This window comes from Cupressus sempervirens, chromosome 3 (assembly GCF_028749045.1).
Source record: "Cupressus sempervirens isolate cs-2001-9-10 chromosome 3, ASM2874904v1, whole genome shotgun sequence".
NCBI classification, from domain to species: Eukaryota; Viridiplantae; Streptophyta; class Pinopsida; order Cupressales; family Cupressaceae; genus Cupressus; species Cupressus sempervirens.
The window spans coordinates 1,091,200,052-1,091,224,347 of NC_143120.1; the positions used below are offsets into that span (position 1 = coordinate 1,091,200,052).

Below are 24,296 nucleotides of genomic sequence, written 5' to 3' on the forward strand. Positions count from 1 at the left end.
CCTCAGCAATGGTATCTGAAATTTGACAGATTTATGCATAAACATGGATGCAATAAGTGTCATTCAGATCATTGTGTTTAGTTTAAGAGGTTGGATGATAATAGCTATATTATTTTATGTTTATATGTTGATAATATGCTTGTAGTTGGGCCTAAAGGGTTGAAATGTCAATTAGCACATGCATTTTCTATGAAGGATTTAGAGGCAGCAAAACAAATTCTTGGTATGAAGATTTGCAGAGATAGGAAAAACAAGAAATTGACGCTATCTCAAATTGACTATGTTGAGAAGGTGTTGCAATGTTTCTTTATGGAGAATGCTAAAGTTGTCAACACACCTTTACCTAGTCATTTGAAGTTGACTAAGGAGATGTGTACCAAGACAGAAGAAGAGAAGGATAAGATGTCTAAGGTACCCTATGCTTCAGCTATAAGAAGTTTGATGTATATTATGGTATGTACTAGGCCAGATATTGCACATGCAATTGGAGTTGTTAGCAGGTATATGAGTCATCCAGGAATTGAGCATTGAAATGCACTCAAATGGATTCTCAGATATTTGAGAACATCCAATAAGTGTTTACACTTTGGGAGCTCTACTACTGATTTGCAGGGCTATGTTGACTCAGATATGGCAGGGGATATTGATACCAAGCAGAGTACTATAGGTTATGTTTTTACTATTGGTGAGGCAGTCGTGAGCTGGGTTGCTAGGTTACAGAAAGTTAATGCTTTATCCACTACAAAGGCAGAGTATGTTGCTACTACAGAGGCAGCCAAGGAGATGATATGGCTTCAGTTCTTCTTGGAAGAATTGAGACACCCTCAGAAGGATAATTATTTGTTTACAGATAGTCATAGTGCCATTCCTTTTGCAAAGAATTCAGCTCTGCATTCAAAGACAAAATACATATAGTTGCAGTACCATTTCATTCGATTTGTTTTGGATGATGGATAGTTAAAGCTGGACAAGATACATACAAATGAAAATCCAACGAATATGTTTACAAAAGTAATAACAAGGGAGAAGTTGAACTCCTCTTCAACTTCAATTGGTCTTCTAGACTGAATAGCAATCAATGAACAACACAGTCCAGGGTGGTTTGATCTAGTGGGAGCCCCGTGTGGTAGCGGTATTGCTACAAGATCAATCTCCAAGTGGGAGATTGTTGTCTAGTGTGGAGTTTGATCAGTCCCCAAAAGGGATACTGTTAGTTTGTGGTGACTGATCAGGAAAGTATTGTACATACTTCAGAAATTCTTTGAGGCTCCCCCGCAAAAAAAAATTGGGCCCTATTTTATTGAGATTTTGGGTCGTGTAATTATTTAATTATAACCCTAAAGTGGCTTAATACTTGTATAAAAAGGCTTAGGGTTGGAGATTGTTTAATAAGGTGATGCAAAAATTGGTTCTTGCAACGATATTGAGTTGTAAAGGATTACAGATTGTAATTAGGTTATAATCACTGGATCGTAAAAATATTGGACTTGCTATTTGGTGGACGTAGCCTAGAGATTGGGTAAACCACGTTAAATCTTGATGTCTTGTGTTCTTTTTTGTGTGATCTATTATTTTCTGATATTGTTTATATTTGCATATAATTGTTATTTTTGTCCATGGTTTAATCCTAACATTTGCAACTAGAAAGTGTGCTTCTGGATGCCAAGGGCAACGTGAAAGTTTCCAATTTTGATCTAAAATTCAATCCCCCATATAGATAGACGGTTGTTACTGGCAAATATAGCTATTTATCTGCCTCTATAGCTAATAATGGTGGTTAGACTGGTAACTTTGCTACTGCTTCTGGGCCTCTATCTATAACTGCCCCTGCCATTTTAAGGGGATCTATTCCTACAGGTTATGTTGCTACTCTTGACATCATTTTGGAAACCTATCATGGGAGCTTCAAGATATGTTGCAAAATTCTAGAGTGAAGCTTTTATTTATTTTTTATTGGTCTAATGTTAGATATTTTAGATTTTTAGCAAGAAAAAATAAATTATCCCTGCTCAAACCAATCAAAATTTTGGAAAAGTGATATTCATTAATTATTGAAAATAAATATTAATTTTCAAGCATTATATTTTAGTGAAGTAGAATTTAATATTTCAATTTGATTGGTCAATTGACAAGTCAAATCAAACAAATTGGAGTGAACAAATGGAGGAGGAACTAATAATAATAGATAGATCCTATGAAAATCCTAGTCAAACTAAAATTTTAGTACAAAAGTAGTTGTGTGGCAATGACATGAAAATAAAACAAAACTCCAATCTCATCCACCTTCTTTTGGGTACATTGATAAACATGTTCTCTAAGTAATCCAAGATTACAATGGAGGCATCGCAACCATTTTAAAAATCTATATTTTATTATAAAGTTAAAACATTTGCCTTTAGTATAAAACATCTAAAACATTTTTCCCAATACTTAAACAATAATAACATTAACATGCAATCGAATTTGATTTAAAAAATCTATCAATTATTGACCAAGTGTAAACAATTATTGTGTACTCTGATCAAGTTGGGGGAAATGATTTACCCATACTGATATTTTTGTCTTTTTTCTCCTCTTTGAGGCATTGTGTCAAATAATTCAAATACCTTGTCTATGCTTCCACAATTTGAATACATGTCAACCAAGGCAATTGGAACTACATCTAACAAAAACTTTGATCCTTCATGATTTGATGGATGTCCATGACTTATTTCAAAGCTCCCATTTTGGCATAGGCATGGATGATTCTTCCAAATGTTTTGGAATTTGGATTTACACCTGCCAATTTCATTTGTTTGACATTTTGTAAGGCCATTTCAACAAACTAATGTTGTACATATGCTTTGATCATGGTATTCCATGAGACCATATTTCTTTTTGGCATAGGCATGGGATGCTTCCAAAGGTTTTGGAATGTGGATTTACACCTGCCAATTTCATTTGTTTGACATTTTGTAAAGCCATTTCAACAAATTTCTCTGTAAAAATCCTCTGATTATGGTATTCCATGAGACCACATTTCTTTGAGGCATTTTCTTAAATAGGATCTAATGCTTCCACAAATCTGACAAAATCCCTCTGATGAATATCCATACCCTAGTCTAGAGCTCCCATTTTGGCACGGGTAGGGAAAATACTCCACATTTTGCATGTCTACTAAGGCAGTTGCAACTACATGTGCTAATATTTCTCTATCCTTCGTGCTTTGATGGATGTCCATACCCTGTTCCAAAGCTGCCATTTTAGCACAAAGGTTAGGGTGCAAGTGCTAGTTTATGGAATTTATATGAATTTCGGTCTAAAGCTTTTAGCATATGGTACTTGATGAGATTTACCATTAAGACCTTGCTCACTTTTGCCTAGCAAGACAAGATGCTCTCTGCACTTGTGATAAGGAAGCATATGGAGATTTCTCATGTGCCTGAGGGAAATTTTATTAACTCCTGAATATAATCACTGGCATGGCAATACACATTGTATTCTCATGCAATAGTAGAGTCCTCAATGTTATTTTGGAAGAAATGGAGGCGTATAAAGCTAATGCAACACTTCATTTTTTAAATGTTTAAATGCCACCATCCAGATGCTCAGTTTGCATTCTCTTGTTGTATATACAAAGTAAATTGGGAGCATGCATCAAAGGCCATTCCCCACTGCCCAACGTGGTGGTATAATTTACAGCAATGAGCTCATTCCCCCTAGGCCCTGGGGTATGTTCATTCCAACTCCTTTCAATTTTAATCACAGATAACATGACTAAACATTATGCAGAAATGTGTTTATTAGCTTATAAGTGCAACTGCAAAACACTTCGAATATCTAAAAATTAATTTTACGGTCGAAACTCTACTAACTTGAGGTCATCGACATGAAAAATGTGAATTTATATACTGCAGAATATGAGGAGATGACCTAATCCCTGAAATATACAAAAGAAAATTAAACTTCTTTGAGCAAATGACTCAAGATGGGCAGACAAGGTTTTCATCAGATAGAAATGACCTCTGGAACAAAAATGGTCACTTCATTTGGATGTAGTAAGTGCAGTTCATCATTGAGATGAACTCATGTCCCAATTACTGGAAAGCAGCTTCACACCACTCAAATAATCACAAACATGGTTATAACCTCAAGTAATCAATCATCCCACCATTCTTCAATTCATGTTAAAGACTTGTTTCTTGATTTTCCAGCTTAGCGAACTATCCTGGCATTTATTTTCTGGGATGTTTCCAGTAACATCCTCTGCCTGAAGCTCCTCTGCCAGCATCTGTCTAATCATATCTTCCTCTGGATTGATTGATTTTTGCTTGCAAACTCCTAACAGATTTGATAAATTAGAAACATCTGCCATATTGCTTCCAACAGAACAATCAGGTTGTTCATATTTGTAATCATCATCTGATTTGACAGTTATAACACTCCCTGTGACAGAAAGTCCCATATCCAGCTCTCTGTCCTCTAACATATCTGCTTGATTATCATCTGAATTGAAGTTCACTCCTTGAATTTTCATGGTACCAATATTCACTGAATATAAAGTGCCAAGCAGCAAACTCAGTCAGTCTGCCTCGTCAATTTTGAACTAGGATTAAATTAAGGATGGAAACAAGCTACAGATTGGCACACAGCATCTACACTCAAACTATTATACTTTTAATGGAACCATACCTACAGCTTCATGTCCAATCAAGTGAGGCAAATAGCGATTAATATGGTCTTCTGCATCCTTTTCAGCTTTCAAAGTCTCACATTCAAAGGAAATGAAAAGTTCATTGTTCTTCTCTTTGCTCTTTGCAACCATGGAGATAACATCCTCCTCCCATCTGCAAAAAACTAAGCATCAATAATTCTCGAACGATCCAGAGTCAACCTCCAAATTATGGAAAAATTGCTCACATATACCATATTTTGTAGGGCATACCAAAGAAAATGAGCTGTGACAATTTTGAGCATTACATAAAAGGCTATTATTTTAATTCTAGTAATGAGAATCATAAAAAGTAATAAGGATTATATAGATAATAGAAGCATTGAACAAAAATCCAATATTTAGAGGATACCCATGAACATGATCTACATTCTGGAACCGAGCAGCATCTTGACCTTTACACTCCACTATGACATCTTTTTCCTTCTTGCTCTGTCGTACGACAGGTATACTATATTAGTACATAAAAAAAGTTACAAAATCAAAAGAAATAACCTAAGAAAATTTCTAAGCATAGAGAAAAGGAGTGTTGAGTAAGAAAACCATATCCACTACCACCTTGTAGTTGAAGAAGAAATAGCTTGTAGGCACCGGAAAAGAAATCACCACAACTTTATTAACTTAAATTTATAGTAGGAGCCCTTAATTAAAGGTAAACTATCACTTAGTAGAACAAGCAAGCTCAAATATAGTATCAGAATAAATACCACTTTTTTATATTTACAGTTGACATATAAATACTTGCTAAGCTGTGATCAAAATGCAAACTGCAACGCTCAGAAGTTATAAGACAAGGAATTGAAGCAAGTTTTGCATCAACAAAAAATCATGTCTGAGAAACATTGATTCAAGGCTTGCTTGCTTCAGGCTAATGATTGTTATCAGAGAAATACAATACAGAAAAATCGAAGGAAGAGACCCCCAGGGTAGGCAACAAAGCAACTCACAGAATAATCAAAAACTGTAAGTTTAATCAGCCGATAATCTTCACCTCTGCTGCACTCTCTGTGACATGCTATTTCTGTAAATATGAAAATGAACGCAATTCAACCTATTAGCCAAAAGAGGAAGAACCATTTTAATCCTTGAAAGTTGAAGATCTTAGTATTTCAAGCTGCACAAGACTCATAATTATTAGCAACAAAATTACAATTCCTCATCTCCCAGAGTTTCAGATAGAACTAAAGGAAAGAGAGTAATATTTCATGGGGAATTCCCCACTAAGAAATTCAAACACAATAGAGAAACCCTTCGTATGAAAACAGATCTATATTAAACAAAGCAGTACTTATGATGTGAAATTTTAATAAACCCCCTCTTCATAGAAAATGGTCACTTGTGAATACTACAATAATCAAAATTTCCAAACAAATTACATACATACATTGTAAGAGTGTTTTTCGTTTTTCCTTCAACAGTGAATTCAACATAATTTAAATTTTGGCAAGAAATATTTCTACACGCCCAAACCTTAGTATAAACAATGTAACATGTATAGAGTCTAGTAGCAAGATAGAGAAATCCCTTTTCTGGTAGTAGCCATATTGTCTATTTTAATAACTCCCGAATGTTCTGGTCAAATGAAATGAGCTCAAATTATCGAGGTTGCAGAGACCCATGTTAAAATCCCCAGTAGAAATTGTAATGTCCCCTTCTCACTAGTGCTCAAGTTTAATGGACTTTGACCTACCATCAGACCCTCGTAGGCCAAGGTCTTGAGGAAATGGTCCTGTGCGCAGTTTCGTACTGTAGCCACAGTCTTCCTGCAGTCGCAAACTAAATGGGGCTACAAACTTCTTGCAGCCACTAACTTCCAGTAGCCTACGATATTATTTGCACTTTATATTAATTATATTTTTATATTACTTTAAAGTGCAATTAAATATTATTATGAAAAAGGTGAATCTTCTAGAAAGTGAAATTAAATATTATTTTATTTCTTTTAGGAGGTCAACCTCTTGGAGTAGAAGACTAAGTAGGGAGGAAAGCCTCATTCTTGGATATCGAATATGTTGCCATCTACTTTGTTTGATAACTTGCAAAGCCAAGGGTTTCTGCAGCCTGCTACATTGGTCATTGGGAACGAACACTCTCATTGATCCTCTTGAGGGTTGCAGCTATTGGAGAAAACAAATCAGTCTTTTCATTGTGCCAAGTTTGTGGCCTCAGGCTAGATTTGCGGAGAAAGATTGAAGAAATAAGTCTAATATTTAATTTGGACATACTGTACTAGTGCTAGAGTATTTAAGTAATGATAACAGAAATGTTTGGAAGACTTTCCTACAGCTGAAAGAGAACAGTGTCGCTGCTACAGTATCACCACTACAGTGTTGCTGCAATGGTAGTGACATCCAAAAAAGTTTGGGCAACTTTCCAGGTTCCCATCTACTTATATTTTGCATTGTTCTGAAGCCATATCTGAATACTTTTAAAGGATTTGTAGGGACTTTGTAATCAGTTATGGAAACATTATAATCTGATTTTATATCAGCAAGCTGTCATTTTAAAGGGGATTGAATATCATTGCAGTTTGCATGTCAGGTGTATGTCCTAATGTCATACTCTTGTAGAAGCACATTTTCTCACCTTTAACCAATCCTTATACACTTGAAAAAGAAAAGTACAAAAACATTTGCATCTTCATTGTTCCATATTTTGGAGTTTTTGGAAGTGTATCTATTGTTATCAATTAAAGTTTCGCATTTAGGAAGAATCAGAAATGAAGTCAGCAGATTATTCTTTTGTGCAAAGTGTCTGACTAAATTCTCAGTCAACAAATCAGAAAAATCGAATTCAGAATTGCAGGGTATATTACATGAAAGATCCTCCGAAGGGTTGCAGCTATTGGAGAAGACAAATTAGTCTTTTCATTGTGCCAAGTTTGGGGCCTAGGGCCAGATTTGAGGAGAAAGATTGGAGAAATAAGTCTGATATTAATTTCGGACATATTGCAGTAGTGCTGGGCTATTTGAGTAATGATTCTAGAAACATTTGGAATGCATTACTATAGCTGAAGATGAACAATGTCATCGCTACATTTTCGCTGCTACAAGGTCACACCACATTTGGATCTTGTTCCATTTGATCAGGTACCAAATGGAAGAATCTAGAATATCCTGCATGTCCTGATCATGTTTAGGGGCAATCTAGAATACATTCTTTGTCTGATTTCATTCACATCTATAGTATTTGCCCAAAAATCTTCAAGGTGCATCTAATGTTGATATCTTGCTCCTGCCACTATTTTGATTTTGTTGTAGGGATAAAAATAGGGCCTTCCTAGATAAAGTGGTAAATGGAAAAAGTGGAGCTAATCTGATGATCTCTCTGTTGCCTTCAGACACAGGCACACCTCAGAATTGTCCTCTCCTATGGAAATTAGGGAATCCAATCCCAACTTCTTTCCTTTCTGAATTTTCTCATAAATAGTAAGTTGTCAAGTGAGTTCCAAGAGGACTATCTTATATGTTGGGTACCTTGGGAGCTTGTATGCTTGCAAAGAAAATCTCTAAAGTAGGGAGCTATGAACATAGCTCCATACTCCACCAACTTCATTGCCCAAACTTACAATCTCATTAGTGATCTCTTTTGTAGGGTCCTGACAATGTGTATTGTAAATGCATCATTAACTCTAACACAATCGTCCTTCAAATGCAAATGCAACTGCGAGTAGCATTCATGAACTTTCAACCGCTGAGTTCCGCTCCCAATTGTTCCTTTAGATCAGGATGGGTTTTTCTTCCCCCTGCTATACAACAGTATCCTAGTTAAAGGAACGAGTGAAGTACAAGCTTTTCAGCAGACATCTGGAAATGCTCCAACAAGGACATACCAGAAGAATTACAAGAATCATGAGCCATTGACAACGTCCACTCCTCCAAACAACTTTACAACTCCTCCACATCCCAATGCAAGCAATATTCTAGGTCCCCTAAGGGACTCGCCTAATATATCAACAACTTGCTAATTCACAAGGAGAAAAAGGACAATCTTCTATGACAAATGCTTCGCAAAATGAGAAAGGGCGACCTAACATACAATCTACCACACAAGAAGGAAAACAGAGGCAAAAAAATAAATAGTAAAAAACAGAAAGAAAATCCTCCTATAGAGGAATTTAAAAGGTTGAGCTCTTACAAACTGGAGGAATTCAAGAAAATCAAAAGTGAGTCTACCATTATATTAATTGATGAAAACTCCAGAAATTAGAGATACATTGTTGGGAAGTTTAAATGATGCTCCTCTGAAGACTATTTCTCAAAATGTATCACATCTGCCCAGATGTCTCCCCAACGTTCAACAACTTTACAACTCCTCCACATCCCAATGCGAACAATATTATAGGTCCCCTAAGGGACTCGCCTGATATATCGACAACTTGCTAATTCACAAGGAGAAAAAGGACAATCGTCTATGACAAATGCTTAGCAAAATGAGAAGGGGCAACCTAACATACAATCTACCACATAACAAGGTAAACAGAAGCAAAAAAATAAATAGTAAAAAACAGAAAGAAAATCCTCCTATAGAGGAATTTAAAAGGTTGAGCTCTTACGAACTGGAGGAATTCAAAAAAATCAAAGTGAGTCTACCATTATATTAATTGATGAAAACTCCAGAAATTAGAGATACATTCTTGGGAAGTTTAAATGATGCTCCTCTGAAGACTATTTCTCAAAATGTATCACATCTGCCCAGATGTGTCCCCAACATTCAACAATCCAGTTTTGCACAAAACACCAATATTGTTGACGATGTGCTCCCAAATGCACCAGAGGTTCCTCAAAATCCTTCAAGTTTTATTGGAATGGTGCAGAGTTCCCCTAATGATCAGAAAGTTACAACTAATGAAGGAATCTCACAAAATGATCTTGCACCTAACACAAGAAACAATCAAAGATACTACTGCTTCAGTAGAACAAGTGACAGGCACTATGTAGAATGGAAGTGACATTTTGCAAAATATAAATAATGAAGAATTCAATTCGAGAGCACAAAAGCCCGTGGTTCTCTATCAAGGGAAAGAGGACCCTTCTCCTTTCCTTGTGTCAGTCACAATTTTTGGAAAAATGTTGCACAACTGTTTGGTTGATTCTGATGCATCCAGTAATGTGATTGGCTTTAGACATATGCAGAAAGTTGTGATCAGTTCCACTGCAAACAAATAAGTTGGATAAGACTGAAGTCCCAGTTGTGGGCAAATTGAATAATATTCACTTGCAATTGGCATTGATCCACGTGTTCGGAGTTGTATTGATATCTGTTGTTGATATTCCTGAAGGATATTGAATGCTTCTAAGTAGAGATTGCGCGAGAAAACTGGATGGATACAATGCCACTGACTTTTCACACGTGTGGGTTCCTTGGAAGGAAATCCCGAATCAAATAAGGATAGAAAGCACACCACGGCTGCGATTATTGATTACTAAGTATGGTGAAGACAATGAGATTTTGTTCATGTTTGGGATTGTACGTTCCCAAAATTAAAGACAATCTGATGTTGTATGGTTACAATTAGGGAGAATGTCCCAAAGTAATTCCCGAGATCACTAAAACAAATGTTGATAATAATCCAAAACCACCATCAAATGTTCAAGAATTTTAGAAACTTCATCCTGCAAAGTGTTAGACAAGAAGTTGAATTGGGTAAAGATGTTAGCATTCAGAATTTATCATTGCCCAATTATTGCAGAATACATAATACTATTCACTCAGAGGTATCATGCACCTATGCAAAGCTGCAATTGCACAGGTATCAAAGACGGTCCCACAAGTATCGGTAGCAGAAAATATTGAAGAAACTGTTAATTCATCCCATGTGGTGATTCCAGTGCCACAGCATACAAAGGTAAGCAAATATGAGAAAGAAATTGAAGAATCAAGGAATGTGCAAACTGAGGATCAAGCATGGACATTGTCATTTGATGGATCTAAGTCAAAGAAAGGAAGTGGTGCTAGTGTTGAACTTATCAGCCCAACCAGAAAGACTTATTTGGCAGCACACAGATTACAATTCCCGTGTACAAACAACATTGCTGAATATGAATCATTAGTCATTAGATTGCTTCTCCCTGTCCAAAAAGGTGCTAAGATTCTTCTAACATAGTGGTTTGACAAGTTTGAAAATAGTATACATGTCATGATAAAAGATTGGGTCATTATCGAAACAGAGTTTAGGACTTAAATGAAAGCTTTGAAACTTTCAACATCTAAAGGACAAGTCGGACGAGCAATCTTGTAGCGAACTCTCTAGCTCAATCTGCAAGTTCATTGGAACCATTGGCTATGGATTACATAAAGAAATTCAAAGTTGAACTGACTTCAGTGTCATTTGTTCCTGGTAACATCACAAATTTCCAAGTTTTTGAAGATGATAAGAATATCCTTGATTTTCTGACAAGCCCGAGGGTGATTGAAGCACAAGTAATTGATGAAGGAGAACAACAACAAGAAGTTCAGTTTGAGATTGATGAGCTAATGAATTTGAGGACGAACACAATTCCTAAGGAAAAATCAGAAAGCATTATCTGTTGATTTATGATAGCTTCGGTCAGATTATTGCAGATCTATTTGCACATATATATGCGAATGTATGTTTCATATACATATCTCTGTCATAACAAGTCTGAAAATATACCAGCTTCGTATCTAACCAAGTTGAATCATGTGCATAATATATATATTCAATATCTTGTATATGGATTGATTATATTGGATTGAGTTAGTTAGTGAACACTAACTAATCGTGACCTTTCACTATTAAGAGTCATGACCGATCCTAAAGTTGCTATTGAATAAAATATATATATGCTTTCGGTGATGGGAAGATACACATCGAAATCAATAAATGTGATATACTCCCTACAGTTCGAAGATCATCATATTTGCATAACAATACTTATCATCTTAATTAACTATCCCATTCTAACATGGTATCAGATCAAAATCTGGGAAATAAAAGTTATATTAGGATAGTCAATTGGCAAATGAAAAGGATTCGAGTTGTCCTATATAAAAATAACTTCATGAAGCGATAATGGAACAAGGGAGTTAAACATTAGAGGAAGTATCTCAGCGCCTTATTAAAATTGAAATATTAGAGCCCCTCGATCTTAGGGGTCTTTCAAAGGACTAAAGTTGAATAAGAAATGGATTGCTGATAAACTTGAAATTATTATGAACATTTGGAGCACAGATGGTGAGACAAGGAAGTGAGAGCACATGTCCCAAGTTTCAGATCTCCTACAGAGTGTTGTGAGATCAATGTTTGGGCATGTACTTCTATAGGTCATAGTATAGGATGGAAAGCTTCAATGATGAATCAGATGTTTATGTCACTCGTGAATGTATATGCAATGCTTCTTCACTTTTCAAATGGATGTCTTAGATCCTTATCATCTGGGGCACATTTTGGGACCACTTGTATCTCCCACTCCATGTTCAGGTTGTTGAACACTACAAAACTCAGGCAAGTTAGCCAATCAATTATCCATGTTGTGCTAGATGCAAAACATGCTCAACATTCTTGTTTGCACTTCAATGTTGTTGAGCGTTGGTGGTAGATAAGATGGACAATGCTGAGAAGAGATACTGGAGAGTGGTCGATGTCAATGCTAATGGGCACCATGACCTGGCAATGTCAGAATGCCAGTGGTTGATTAATGTCAGTGCACAAGTCAGCACCAAATGTGGGCAATGGTGATGTTTGATGTTTGTTCTTGCATTGCAGATTAATCAAAGTTTGGATCACATGATGCTTGAATATGGCTGCTTCAAGGAAATGTCACATGATGTGCTTAATCTAAGGATGCAATGTTCTGGGAACATTCTGCACATCAAATGTTCAGTACAATTAACATCGAGATGATCACTTTGAAAGCACAGTAGAATATACTCAGCACTCCCTATTTAAAGATGGGGATAGGCAACGAACACAATAGATGCTTGCAGATGATGCAAATTTAAGAGAAATACCCGTCTTTCCAAGCTCTTGTTGAGTGGACTTTAGGGACGACACGACAGCACTGAGCTGGAGATGTATCACTGGGTTTGATGGATCTATATGCTATTGGGGGATTGGGCTTGCTGGGTGGATGTGCAATGCCATGACAAAGCTCTGCAATAAGTGTCTTCTCTGGATTGAAGATAAAGATTCACAGTGGCTTGGTGCAGAGAGCTCAGCCACGATATGAATGCTACCTATCTGACTCAACTGATCATTTGGAGTAGATTGGGTGGCGGCCAGGAGAGATATAAAGTAATAAACTTTGCATCAAATCAACTGGAGCTCTTGATTAATATTTCTCTTGTGATCTGATTGATTGAATTTGTACTAAATCACCATAACATATGAGGCGATCGTTGTTGGGTAGTATGAGCAGTCAACTAAACAATTATCATTATGCAAGATAACAAAATCATAATCAGAAGAAACAATTTCATTGTTCAATATTGTTGTCCAATCTGCAAACTTAGTGTAAGAGTTTGCAGGGAAGGACTTCCATCAAGCCAGCTAGCTTGGAGGAGAAGTAGGAAATGAAACTAAGAGAATTCTTGAAGAAGCATCTGAGGATAACTTTCTTTCAAAATCACAAGCTCCTGTGACATTGATGAAGAAGAAGTCACTATTGTAACTTTGGGGGGATCTGGGATCTTGCATTCTAACACCCTCGTTCATTTTAAGGCCCAAAGATATTTTTTTTAAAGGCACTGTATTTATGAGGCCTATGCCAAGTTCAAGAAGATGTATCCAAAATTTGATAGCACAGAGGAAGTGAATGAGATCAGAAATGATGAGTATGGGTTATCTAGAAAAGATTGAAAAGACTTTGAAGGGTTACTTGGCTTATTGTGGATTTGGACTCTGTTCTTACCTAAAGCAGTTCCAACATTGGGAATCTTCTTCATTTGGTTTTATCAGCAATATCTACAAACTTGAGCTCACATGCACTAATTGAGCTGCCTAAGCAAGGTATTGCAGAGCATGATATCAGTGATAGGATAATGGATTATCTTAGTATTCCTCAGATGAATCAATTAACTGGATGGCACAAACTGCGAGGTAATGAGCCTCATGATTATGGCATTTACACTGAAACAGAACTTGCTTCTTCAACTCCTTACACTCAACTCTTCACTAAAGTTATTCTTCCAGCACTGAGAATAGCTGTTACAAATTCTTGGAAGCCTAGGGACATTAAACCTATGCTACATTTTTTGTTTTTTGAGAACTTGGGAGAAATTACTACCAACTTCAGTACTTGGTATCCAACCATTTGTTATAATTTGGGGAATGTGCTTCATGCCTAGAATGTAAGTGAAGCATCTGCATATGCAATTTTATCACCTTGGAAAACTGTATTTGACCCTGCTAGCTGGGAGCAACTAATTGTCCATTTTATTGTACCTAATCTGCTATCGTTTTTTTACAAGAATTCTTAATCAATCTAGCTAATCAGCAACTAGACCAATTCAACTAAGTTATGAATTGGACATCTGCTATTTCCATATACCATATGGCTAAAATGTGGGAGGCTGCATCTTTCAAAGAGGCAACAGTCAGGATCTCGATCATACTGATTTAGAGGGAGCCTAAGTAGCAGAGGGAGAGTGCAAACTCATGTAGTAGTGTGACTGCTAAAACTGCATGTTTGGTCATCATTGGAATCAACTCTACAAAATGAAATAACTGGGAATTTTACATTGTGGGGGGGAATGATAAACCAATGTTCCATTCCCATTCGAACCATCTGTAGAAGGGAGATTTCAAAGAAACGATACCATCAAAGTTCAAATATGAACCATTTTTAGATCTTATGCATATAGACCTTTATTGGTGCAACTAATGTCAAGGATATTGATGTGCAGGGATTAAAAACTTTTTTATTAAAAAAAAAATGATGTATTGGGAATGATATTGAGGCATTTTGGCAGATGATAACATCTGGGATTATGAAATAAAGCCAAGAGGCTCTTCCATTGAGAGGGATCATACCACAATTGAATTTTGTTCAAATATAAAATGATCATAGTTCTTCGAAGAGGAAGAATCAACATTCAGAGGGAGTTTCAAAATCCATCATAGGCAACCTTAGACGAGAAGCACGAAAGACAAATACATGTGTATGAGAAACTACTCCTATGAATAATGTTGTGATCATAACATAGAGAGTTGTCAGAAGATTTGCCAAGTGAATCTTTGATCATAGTGATTCAGAGCAGTAGACCATGGAGATGGTTTCCAAAGAAGGTACATAACCACTAAAGTACAAAAGGCTAATATTATCACCAAGTCTCATAAAAGTAAAGTTTGTGCATTTGGAGACTAGCTTGAAGTTGTGAAGAATGAAGTCATTACTAAGAGGGAATCTTAACATCAATGATTTCTTGAAATGTACTTTATTGGATTGTTCTTTGTGAGAGAGAAGTTTAAAGTAAAGCCCTTGTTCCACCCTCTGATAGTAGTTATGATGGATCCACCCTCTAATATGGTTCATGGTGGATTTCATGTGTGTAATTCCATTACAATACCACATGAGAGAATCTGTGGTGACTTCATGTAAATATTTTGATGTCATGTGTGTGACTCCATGACTTTGATGGGCCTGCCCCCTATGTACATTGCAAAAAGGTGACGATCTTTCTAATAATATACACTTGTATTCTGTAATATTCTCGTTCTAAAATAAATCATTTATCAAACTATTGTTAATGGGCCGATTGATTTAATATATCTCGGACCCATTTTTATTTTGTTTCCGTAGTTTGTGTCGCCATCGGCTATCTTTGTACACCCTCGGAAAGTTTTCCCAACGGGTATTTAAGCACAGCTTGTAGGTAGTCTTTAGGTATGCATCTTATTTGGATTATTTCTGTGTACTACGAATTCTTGTTGGGATTCTCTGTAATTCACCATTTCGGAAGTGAAAGATCTTCCCTACTTGGCTATTTCCAGTTTCGGTGGGATTCAACCCTCACCCTATTCCGTCGCCTATAACACTTCGCTCGGATCTGGCAAGTTGGAGCATCATTCTTGTTGCAAGCTATTTATTATCTGATATACATATATATTTTCTCTGTGTTTTGATTATTTCAAGCTAGCAGTATATGTGCGTTGGTTTTGTGTCGGATTCGCCCCTCTCTAGGATCATAGCATCTTCGTACCTCTCTCCATCGTCCGTACAACCTTTGGTCTCCATCTGTACCTCCACACCTTTGGCATCTTACTTCATACTTACCAACCTCCTCCTCACCCTTCATATGGCCTACAATTCCTAAGTGTACAGTCTGCATTATCCCCACCATACAACCTTAGGATATCTCGTATTATCGTCAACTTGGCCTCCATTTCACAATGTATGGCCTCAATGTCCATACCCCTTCCCTACTCCCTACACCATACGGTGCCTTGCATTCACCGTACTCCTCCCCTCCATATCCTCCATTGTACGGCACCCACATTCCTATTGTACCGAGTGCACACTCCCTGTCGTACGACCTTATCACTTGACCTTCGTACAAGCTTTCAGACCCGTACGAACACACACTATCCCCACTGTACAGCCTACCTGTAGGTCTTTCTTGTGGTCATTCAATAGTTGTGACGGGTCATCAGGTAAACCCCACGGAAGGAACATTACACTAAAGAATAAAGAATAAAGAATAGATATCCCATTCCAAGGATAGATGAGTTACTAGATGAATTACATGGTGCAGTCTATTTTTCAAAAATAGATCTCCATTCCAAATACCATCAGATCTGCATGAGGGAGGAAGACGTAGAAAAGACAGCCTTCTGTTGTCACTACGGGCATTATGAATTTCTGGTCATGCCGTTTGGATTGACAAATGCACCTGCTACATTCCAATCGTGCATGAATCGCATCTTCAACAAACAATTACATAAGTACTTATTGATAATTTTTTATTATCTTATTTATAGCAGGACATGGGAGGGGCACCTGAAGCGTCTGGAGGAAGTCCTAAGGATCATGGAGGAGCAATCTTTGTTCACCAAGCCAAGTGTGAATTCGGTATGACAAAAATGTTGTACCTGGGGCATGTTGTCAGTAAATATGGAGTTCAAGTTCATCAGGAGAAGATTCAGGCTATCCTTGATTGGCCTCCCCCAAAATCACTCACGGAATTGTGAGGATTTTTTGGACTGTGCAGTTATTACTGAAGGTTCGTTAAAGGATTCTCTCAGCTTAGCGCACCCTTAACGGATCTAACAAGAAAGGGGTCTTTCCAATGAAACGAAAAGGCACAACTCACTTTTGATAAACTGAAAGAGGCAATGAGCAACTGTCCCGTACTTGCATTACCTGATGTCACTTGACCATTCATTCTGAAGTGTGACGCATCTAGAGAAGGCATTGGCGCGGTACTAATGCAGGATAGACACCCCATAGCTTATGAGAGCAAGAAGCTTACACAAACGGAATGCTTATATTCCCTCTACGACAAAGAAATGTTGGCCATCATACATGCACTAACCAAGTTTCGGCAATATTTGGTGGGTGCCAAGTTTGTCGTTCGTATGGCTCACAAGAGTTTGAGATATTTTTTGGAGCAATGGGACTTGAACGAGAGGCAACAAAAATGGTTAAGCAAGCTTCAGGCTTTTGATTTTGACATTGAATATGTGAAAGAAAAGAACAATGTGGTTGCAAATGCCTTGTCCAGGAAACCCGCCATCTGCTCACTAAACCAAATTTCAGCTTACTAGAAGGCACATTTGTTGGTAGAATATTCCAAAAACACATTTGCCTGTGAGCTAATGGATAGCAACACCCAAGATGATCAATACAAAGTGGTGGATGGCATTATCTACTATAAGAATTAGATATTTTTAGTGTCGGAATCCAAATTGAAGCAGAAAATCTTTAAGTATACGACTCACTCTTGGCAGGACACCCAAGTTTTCTCAAAACTTACAAAAGTCTCCGAGAGAAGTTTTCATGGAAAGGACTTAAAGAGGACGTGTTGCAGTATGTAAGAGAGTACAGTTTGCCAGCAGAACAAATCCGAACATACTCTACCTATCAGGTTACTGCAACCTCTGCTAATTCTAGAACATAAGTGGGAAAGTATCTTGATGGATTTCATAACGGGGCTTCCCAAGGTGAACAGAAAGGATTGTATTTTCGTGGTGGTTGACAGATTGACAAAGTACACACATTTCTTCGCCATTCCCTCAGATTTTCAAGCCGCACAAATTGTCAATCTATTTTTTAGAGAAGTCTTTTGTCTGCACGGGTTCCCCCAAAACATTGTTAGTGATCAGGATGGGTGATTTATCAGTATCTTGTGGATAGAACTATTTCGATTGGTAGGGACAGAATTGTCACCAAGTACTAGTTACCACCCTCAAACAGACAGACAAACGGAGATTGTGAACAAGTGGCTCGAAGGTTACCTTCGAAACTATGTTTCGGCACAACAACGGGCGTGGGTCAAGTGGATACATCTAGGAGAATATTGTTGCAATACCACGTATCACATGTCCATCGAGATGGCACCATTCAAAGCTCTGTACAGGTACGAACCCCTCTCCTTCGTCGACACAATGTTGGGAGATAGTCACGCACCAAGGGCGAGGGACTAGCTTCAAGAGTGACAAGACATCCTATGATACCTGAAGGAAAACTTACAACAGGCACAAAATCAACAAAAGATGTACGTTGACGGACACCGAATGGAGAGGATTTCCTAAGTAGGGGACTTGGTTTATCTCAAGCTCCAGCCATATCGACAATCCTCATTGAAGGAAAAGGGCAAAGAAAAATTAAAGCCACGATTTTATGGCCCCCATCGCATAGTCCGTCACATTGGTGAAGTCGCTTACGAGCTGGAACTTCCGGAGGGAAGCCATATTCATAACATTTTTCATGTTTCATGCCTAAAGAAGGTCGTAGGGCAGAACGTCACAATAGCCACAAACCTTCCATCCCTCAATGATGAAGGAAAGCTCATATTGGAACCAGCCGAGATCATCGAAGTACGTGAGAAGACTCTGCGGAACCGCACAGTGAAGGAATATTTAGTGAGTTGGAAACACTTGCCATTGGACGACATGACATGGGAGGGTGAGTACATTATGATAATATACACTTGTATTCAGCATTGTAAGGTAACGACTTTACAATGCTTACTGTCACGACGAATATCATGCTAACTTGATATTCTTAGAAATGTCCTGATAGTTAATATCTCATTGACTTATTGATAGATATCATACTGACTTGATATCAGTTGTATATCAATTTGTTCTTTATGAGATAATCATGGTGGATTATAGGTAACATAATATCTATGGATAACCCATGATAAGTTATGGTAGACATCATGCGACATGATGTTAGTGCACATACCATAATCAGGATATATGAATATCATGCTGACTTGATGCTCAATATACTCCTTGATATCACGTGTAAGGTGATATCTAAATTTGTTTCATACTTAGTTAATCTTCCCTAGCTAAGAGAGAGTGTTGATTTATGATAGCTTCGGTCAGATTATTGCAGATCTATTTGCACATATATATGTGAATGCATGTTTCACATACATATCTCTGTCATAACAAGTCTGAAAATATACCAGCTTCATATCTAACTAAGTTGAATCATGTGCATAATATATATATATATATATATATATATATATATATATATATTCAATATCTTGTATATGGATCGATTATATTGGATTGAGTTAGTTAGTGAACACTAACTAATCGTGTCCTTTCACTATTAAGAGTCATGACCAATCCTAAAGTTGCTACTGAATATAATATATATATGCTTTCGGTGATTTCAAGATACACATCGAAATCAATAAATGTGATATACTTCCTACAGTTTGAAGTTCATCATATTTGCAGAACAATACTTATCATCTTAATTAACTATCCCATTTTAACAAAATCAAATATAGGACTACCAGCTAGTCAGAAAGAATTGAAGTCATTCTATGGAAAAAATCAACTTCGTAAGGGTTTATAACCGGATTTGCAGAAATAGTCAAGCTATTGAATGACATGTTGAAGAAAGGAGCAAAAATAGATTGGACACCTGCCACAAAAAGAGCATTTGAAGAAATCAAGCAAATAATTGTGGATGCTCCTATTTTGCTGAGCCTTGATTACACTAAATTGTTTTACATATATTCATTTGCTTCAAAGCACACATGTGCGGCTATCCTTACCCAAAGGGTAGTTGATAAAGATGAACATCCTACTACATTTCATGTGTTTACCACTGAAGGATGCAGAACTGAGGTACCCAATTGTTGAAAAGCAAGCATATGCTTTAGTGAAGGCGATAAAGAAATTCAGACATTACATTCTAAGAAGCAAGGTATACACGATATTTCCTGATGCAAAAATAAAATGATTGTTAATGCCAAATGAGTCCCAAGAAAGAAGAGGAAAGTGGATGGCTATCACTGAGGAATGCAACATGGAGATACAACTTATGAAGCTAGTTCGAGGGCCAGCTCTGACATAAACACTTGCAACTACTGGTCCTGGATTAGTGCAACAACTATATGAGTTGGAAGAAGTATCTCTGGATGAATGGTATGATAACATTGTTTACCACTTGTTGAATCATAAGTACCCTTCACACTTGAATTCTGTTGAAAAGCATTCGTCGAGAAGGAAAAGTTAACAATTCATGCTTCAAGGAGTAATCTTATACGGAACCAATCATGACGGAATTTATTTGAGATGTGTTGGAAAAGAAAAGGCAAAACAAATCCTTTAACATTTTCATATTACCACGAAACCAGCAGTTATGGAAGCAGCATGGCTATGGATCATCAAATCTCAAGGGTCAAATAGTACTGGCCTAGATCATTTAAGGATGCATATGAACATGTAAAAAAATGTCACACATGCCAAGTAGCTGCTACATGAGAAAAGAATCTTGTCATGCCATTACAACTTGCTATTGAAGTGAAATCATTTGCAGACTAGGGATTGGGCTTTATTGGTCCAATCAGCCCACTTGAAGTCTTGAAATCAGTCAACAATTCTAACTGTTGGAAGTCAAATTCCGAGCATACCATGAATTTCCAACACTTTGAGGGCTCTTGGCTTGAAATTTTTCTTAGCGTTTCAAAAATTCAGGCAAGGGATGATTTTCCTCCAAGAGCGAGCTCGAAATTTTTGTTAAGTATAAAATTTATCCAGACAGGGATTGTTTTCCCCCAAGACCAAGAGCAGAACATGGAATTCTTTCTAAGTATGGAGCTGTCCAGACGAGGGTCGTTTTTCTCTAGAAGGCAAGTATGGATTCCAAAAAAATTGTGTCAAATTTGTTCAAACTAGGGTGATTTGTCCCTCGAGGAGGGTTTGGAAGGGTGGAAATTTTTGTAAGTGTTGGAGATGTCCGGACTGAGGTGAATTTTCCCCCTCCCAAAGCAAAATGTGGAAATTTTTTCTAAGTGTTGAGAGTCTCCATACTAGGGTGGAATTTCCCCCTCGTGATGGCAAAGCAAGATCAATTTTTTTCTAAGTACAAGATGAGTCCTATCCAAACCATGATTGATTTTCCCACTTTGCATGGATGAAATTTGAGCATGAATGTGGCCTTTGGATCCATTGATGAGATTGAAGAAGGTAGATATTGATTTGAAAACCGTTTTTAGTATATCCTTAAAAGCTTGCACTAGGTGGGTGGAGTCGCTGACTAAGCTACATCTAGTAGAGTCAAAGTCCGTCCACGTTTCCTTGCATTCATAATAGAAGTAGAAGTAGTAATAGCGGTTAGAAGTTTAAGTTAGAGCTGAAGTGGAAAAGTTAAAACATATTTTCATTGCACATTGTGAAGCTAAATCTTTAGAAGTGCAAGCAATTGATATCCATTGAATGAATAGCATAAGTCCCCTAAGTGATTACCAGCAAATCACATTATTTCACTGAGCAAGTATCCACCATTGAAGGGAACCTTGAAGTTGTTTCGTGATCTTCCTTTGCAAGCTTAGCATGAGAAATGACCTTATATCAGGAGAGGATTGAATATTTGGTGTTTCACTCTGAAACATTAAGTGTTTGATTATGTATGTTGTAGTGGAGTAAAACTCACATCAACAAGCGCCATTATAATTCCTAAACCCATAGTGAGCTTTATTGCTCAATAGCCAAAAGGAAAGAAAAAAATGCAACATTGATTGGAAAGAGAGTGAAAAGAGAAAGAAAAGATGAAATGATATAATTGGCTTTTAAGGGTACATGGAAATCTCCATAGGTGTTCATCCATTGGAAGTGGAGCAATTTATGTTGGTTTTGTAGTGACAACTCTGTCGGGGCTATAGATACCTAACTAGCAAAAAGGCAATGTCCAAAATGCTTTTGAAGTCAAGAGGGATCTATAACTCATCATGACTAATCCTAGGGTTTCTAAGTGGTCTTGTCAAGCAGGAATAATACATCTATATACACTTAGACAATCGCAAGTCAAATGTGTCTTGATCCAATATATGATTATACTCCCCTTTTGAGTTTTGATTTCTCTCTTGTGATGGCATAAGATCTATTAACCAAGGATTTTGAGTTCAAATTTAGTTTTTATCCTCGAAAACATTTCACTCGTGGAATCACTAGATGTTGTGACCTAATCACACATTGCCCATTCAAAATGGAACCCTTATCTTTTGTTCGCTTGCCCCTTTTGGTTTGTTTTGTCTTGGTGGCTCTTAGATCTCATTTTCAAGGATCCCTTCTATTTCTTCTTGAGAAGTGTTTAAGATTGGTTAGGTCTCAAGTCAACTTTTGTTCACCAACTATCAAGTTACCAATTTTGAAATGTTTCTTAATTTTGAGTTTTGAGGGTGAATTCCTTAAAGAGAACCATGTCTTTGTGGGTAGCAATTTAAAGGAAGAATATGATTATGTCAAAGCATGCTGAGTAAGAGCTCAAAAATATGGTAAGTTTGGGGACAACGCATGGAAATATTCAAAATCTGAAAGTGTACACCTACATTAATATAGCCAAAATTCTCAATGTTAAGAAATGCACAACGAAGAGGATGAAATTTAGTAGATGCTAATGAATAAAATTCAAGGAAAGGAGGATGATCTACTTTCAGTGACAACACACATTTGCTAGAAGTTATAATCACAACAAAGGATGATCTATTGTGGATGTTGAAATGTACCAAGCACATATAAAACCATCAAACACATATCACCTAAAATAAGGGAATCGCCAAAGTTATACAAGGGTCGTCAAGTAAGTTCAAGGCATCAATTTTGAAATGCATGGGAAGTGACAAGCGAAAATAACAGGTCAAGCTTAAAATAAGTAAAAAGGGTTTAGGAACCTAAAAAACCTCAACTTGAGCACTAGAAAGTAGTGGAAATGTTCACAAAATTTCCTCCTTGAAATGGAGCAACAAAAACTCAAATGCTACGTCAGAGAAAAAATCAAGAGGCTTAGAGGAATAGCTTACAAATATTCCACCCCTTTTAGAAGCATTACAACTATAGAAGAAGTCTGTAAATAAATTCAATGAAGCAAAAATGCAGAATTTTTATTTTTTTTAAATCGTGTGCAGGAAGTTTCTAGACATTCTAAACGAAATGATGTACTAAGCTCAACGAATATCATGCACATCTCCAAACACTTTAGGAAGAGAAGAGTGAACGTCTTCACCATCACATAGCTCCTCATCTTTGTGATTATCAAACTGCTGCACCCGGAGAGGTTTGTAGAGTTTTAAATCTCTTCAGACATGGAAACGATGATGCCCACAACATAAAAGTTACCAAGCCATGAAAAGCTTGAGGCAAGGAAGAAAGTCCATAAGGATGAAGGGGAATGTACTCAATAATGCCAATAAGTACTTCGCACGGAATAAGGCACACTCTCATCACAATGAAATACAAAGCAGTGCTCATATTTCTGGCCTTCAAAGGTTAAAATAAAAATCTGTGGTGATAGCATCAAAGTTGAGGGTGAATTATAGGGCATCTGTGTACACTTGGAGCATACTTGACACCATTCACAATGGACCTGCCATCAAATTCAATTAAAGTTAGAAACAAATACATGGCACCTCATTCACGAGTACTCAAAGTGTATTTTTTTCATGGATCAATAATCGGTTTCCAAAGATCGCCTACCAATAGAGAATGAAGACAATCCATCATGCAGTTCTGAATAAAGTGTCGAAGCAAGAGGCATCAATAGTGAAAACTTCAAAACGCAAAGCGCTTGTTTGGAACCATCAAAGGAAAGTATCCACCATGGAAGCCCAATTACACTCGAGTGGGTTTCAATGCTTGTCAAGGAAAGTAGAAGGTAAGGAAATAGTCCACTATGCACCCCAAAATGCGTCTGAGTGCATATCGTAGTCAATGAGGGAAAAGTTCCAAAAGTTTAAAATCCACAACAACCTCATTTATGCACTCAAGGGCGTATTGTCTATGGTCACGGAAAGTTCCAAAATTTAAAAACATTCACGGTCCAAGAATGCGCTCAAGCACAATTTCAACCAACTCGTGGATTTTGTCCAAAACTAAAAAATCTTTCACTCCCTTACCCCACCCAATGCCTATCAAGCGCATTTCAAGCATGCT

At 37.1% G+C, this 24,296-nt stretch overlaps 1 protein-coding gene across 1 annotated transcript in view; it reads right to left on the reverse strand.

Annotated features, from left to right (window-relative positions):
- Nucleotides 1-3,869: 3,869 nt before the first annotated feature.
- Nucleotides 3,870-24,296, reverse strand: part of LOC149570577 (uncharacterized) — a 50,781-nt gene continuing 30,354 nt past the window's right edge. The window contains exons 2-5 of the mRNA XM_089823159.1: nucleotides 5,659-5,732; nucleotides 5,064-5,143; nucleotides 4,672-4,826; nucleotides 3,870-4,530 (exon numbers count right to left, since the gene is read on the reverse strand). Coding sequence (XP_089679285.1) covers nucleotides 4,157-4,530; nucleotides 4,672-4,826; nucleotides 5,064-5,143; nucleotides 5,659-5,732 — 683 coding nt within the window. The 3' untranslated portion in view covers nucleotides 3,870-4,156. The remainder of the gene's footprint in view (nucleotides 4,531-4,671; nucleotides 4,827-5,063; nucleotides 5,144-5,658; nucleotides 5,733-24,296) is intronic.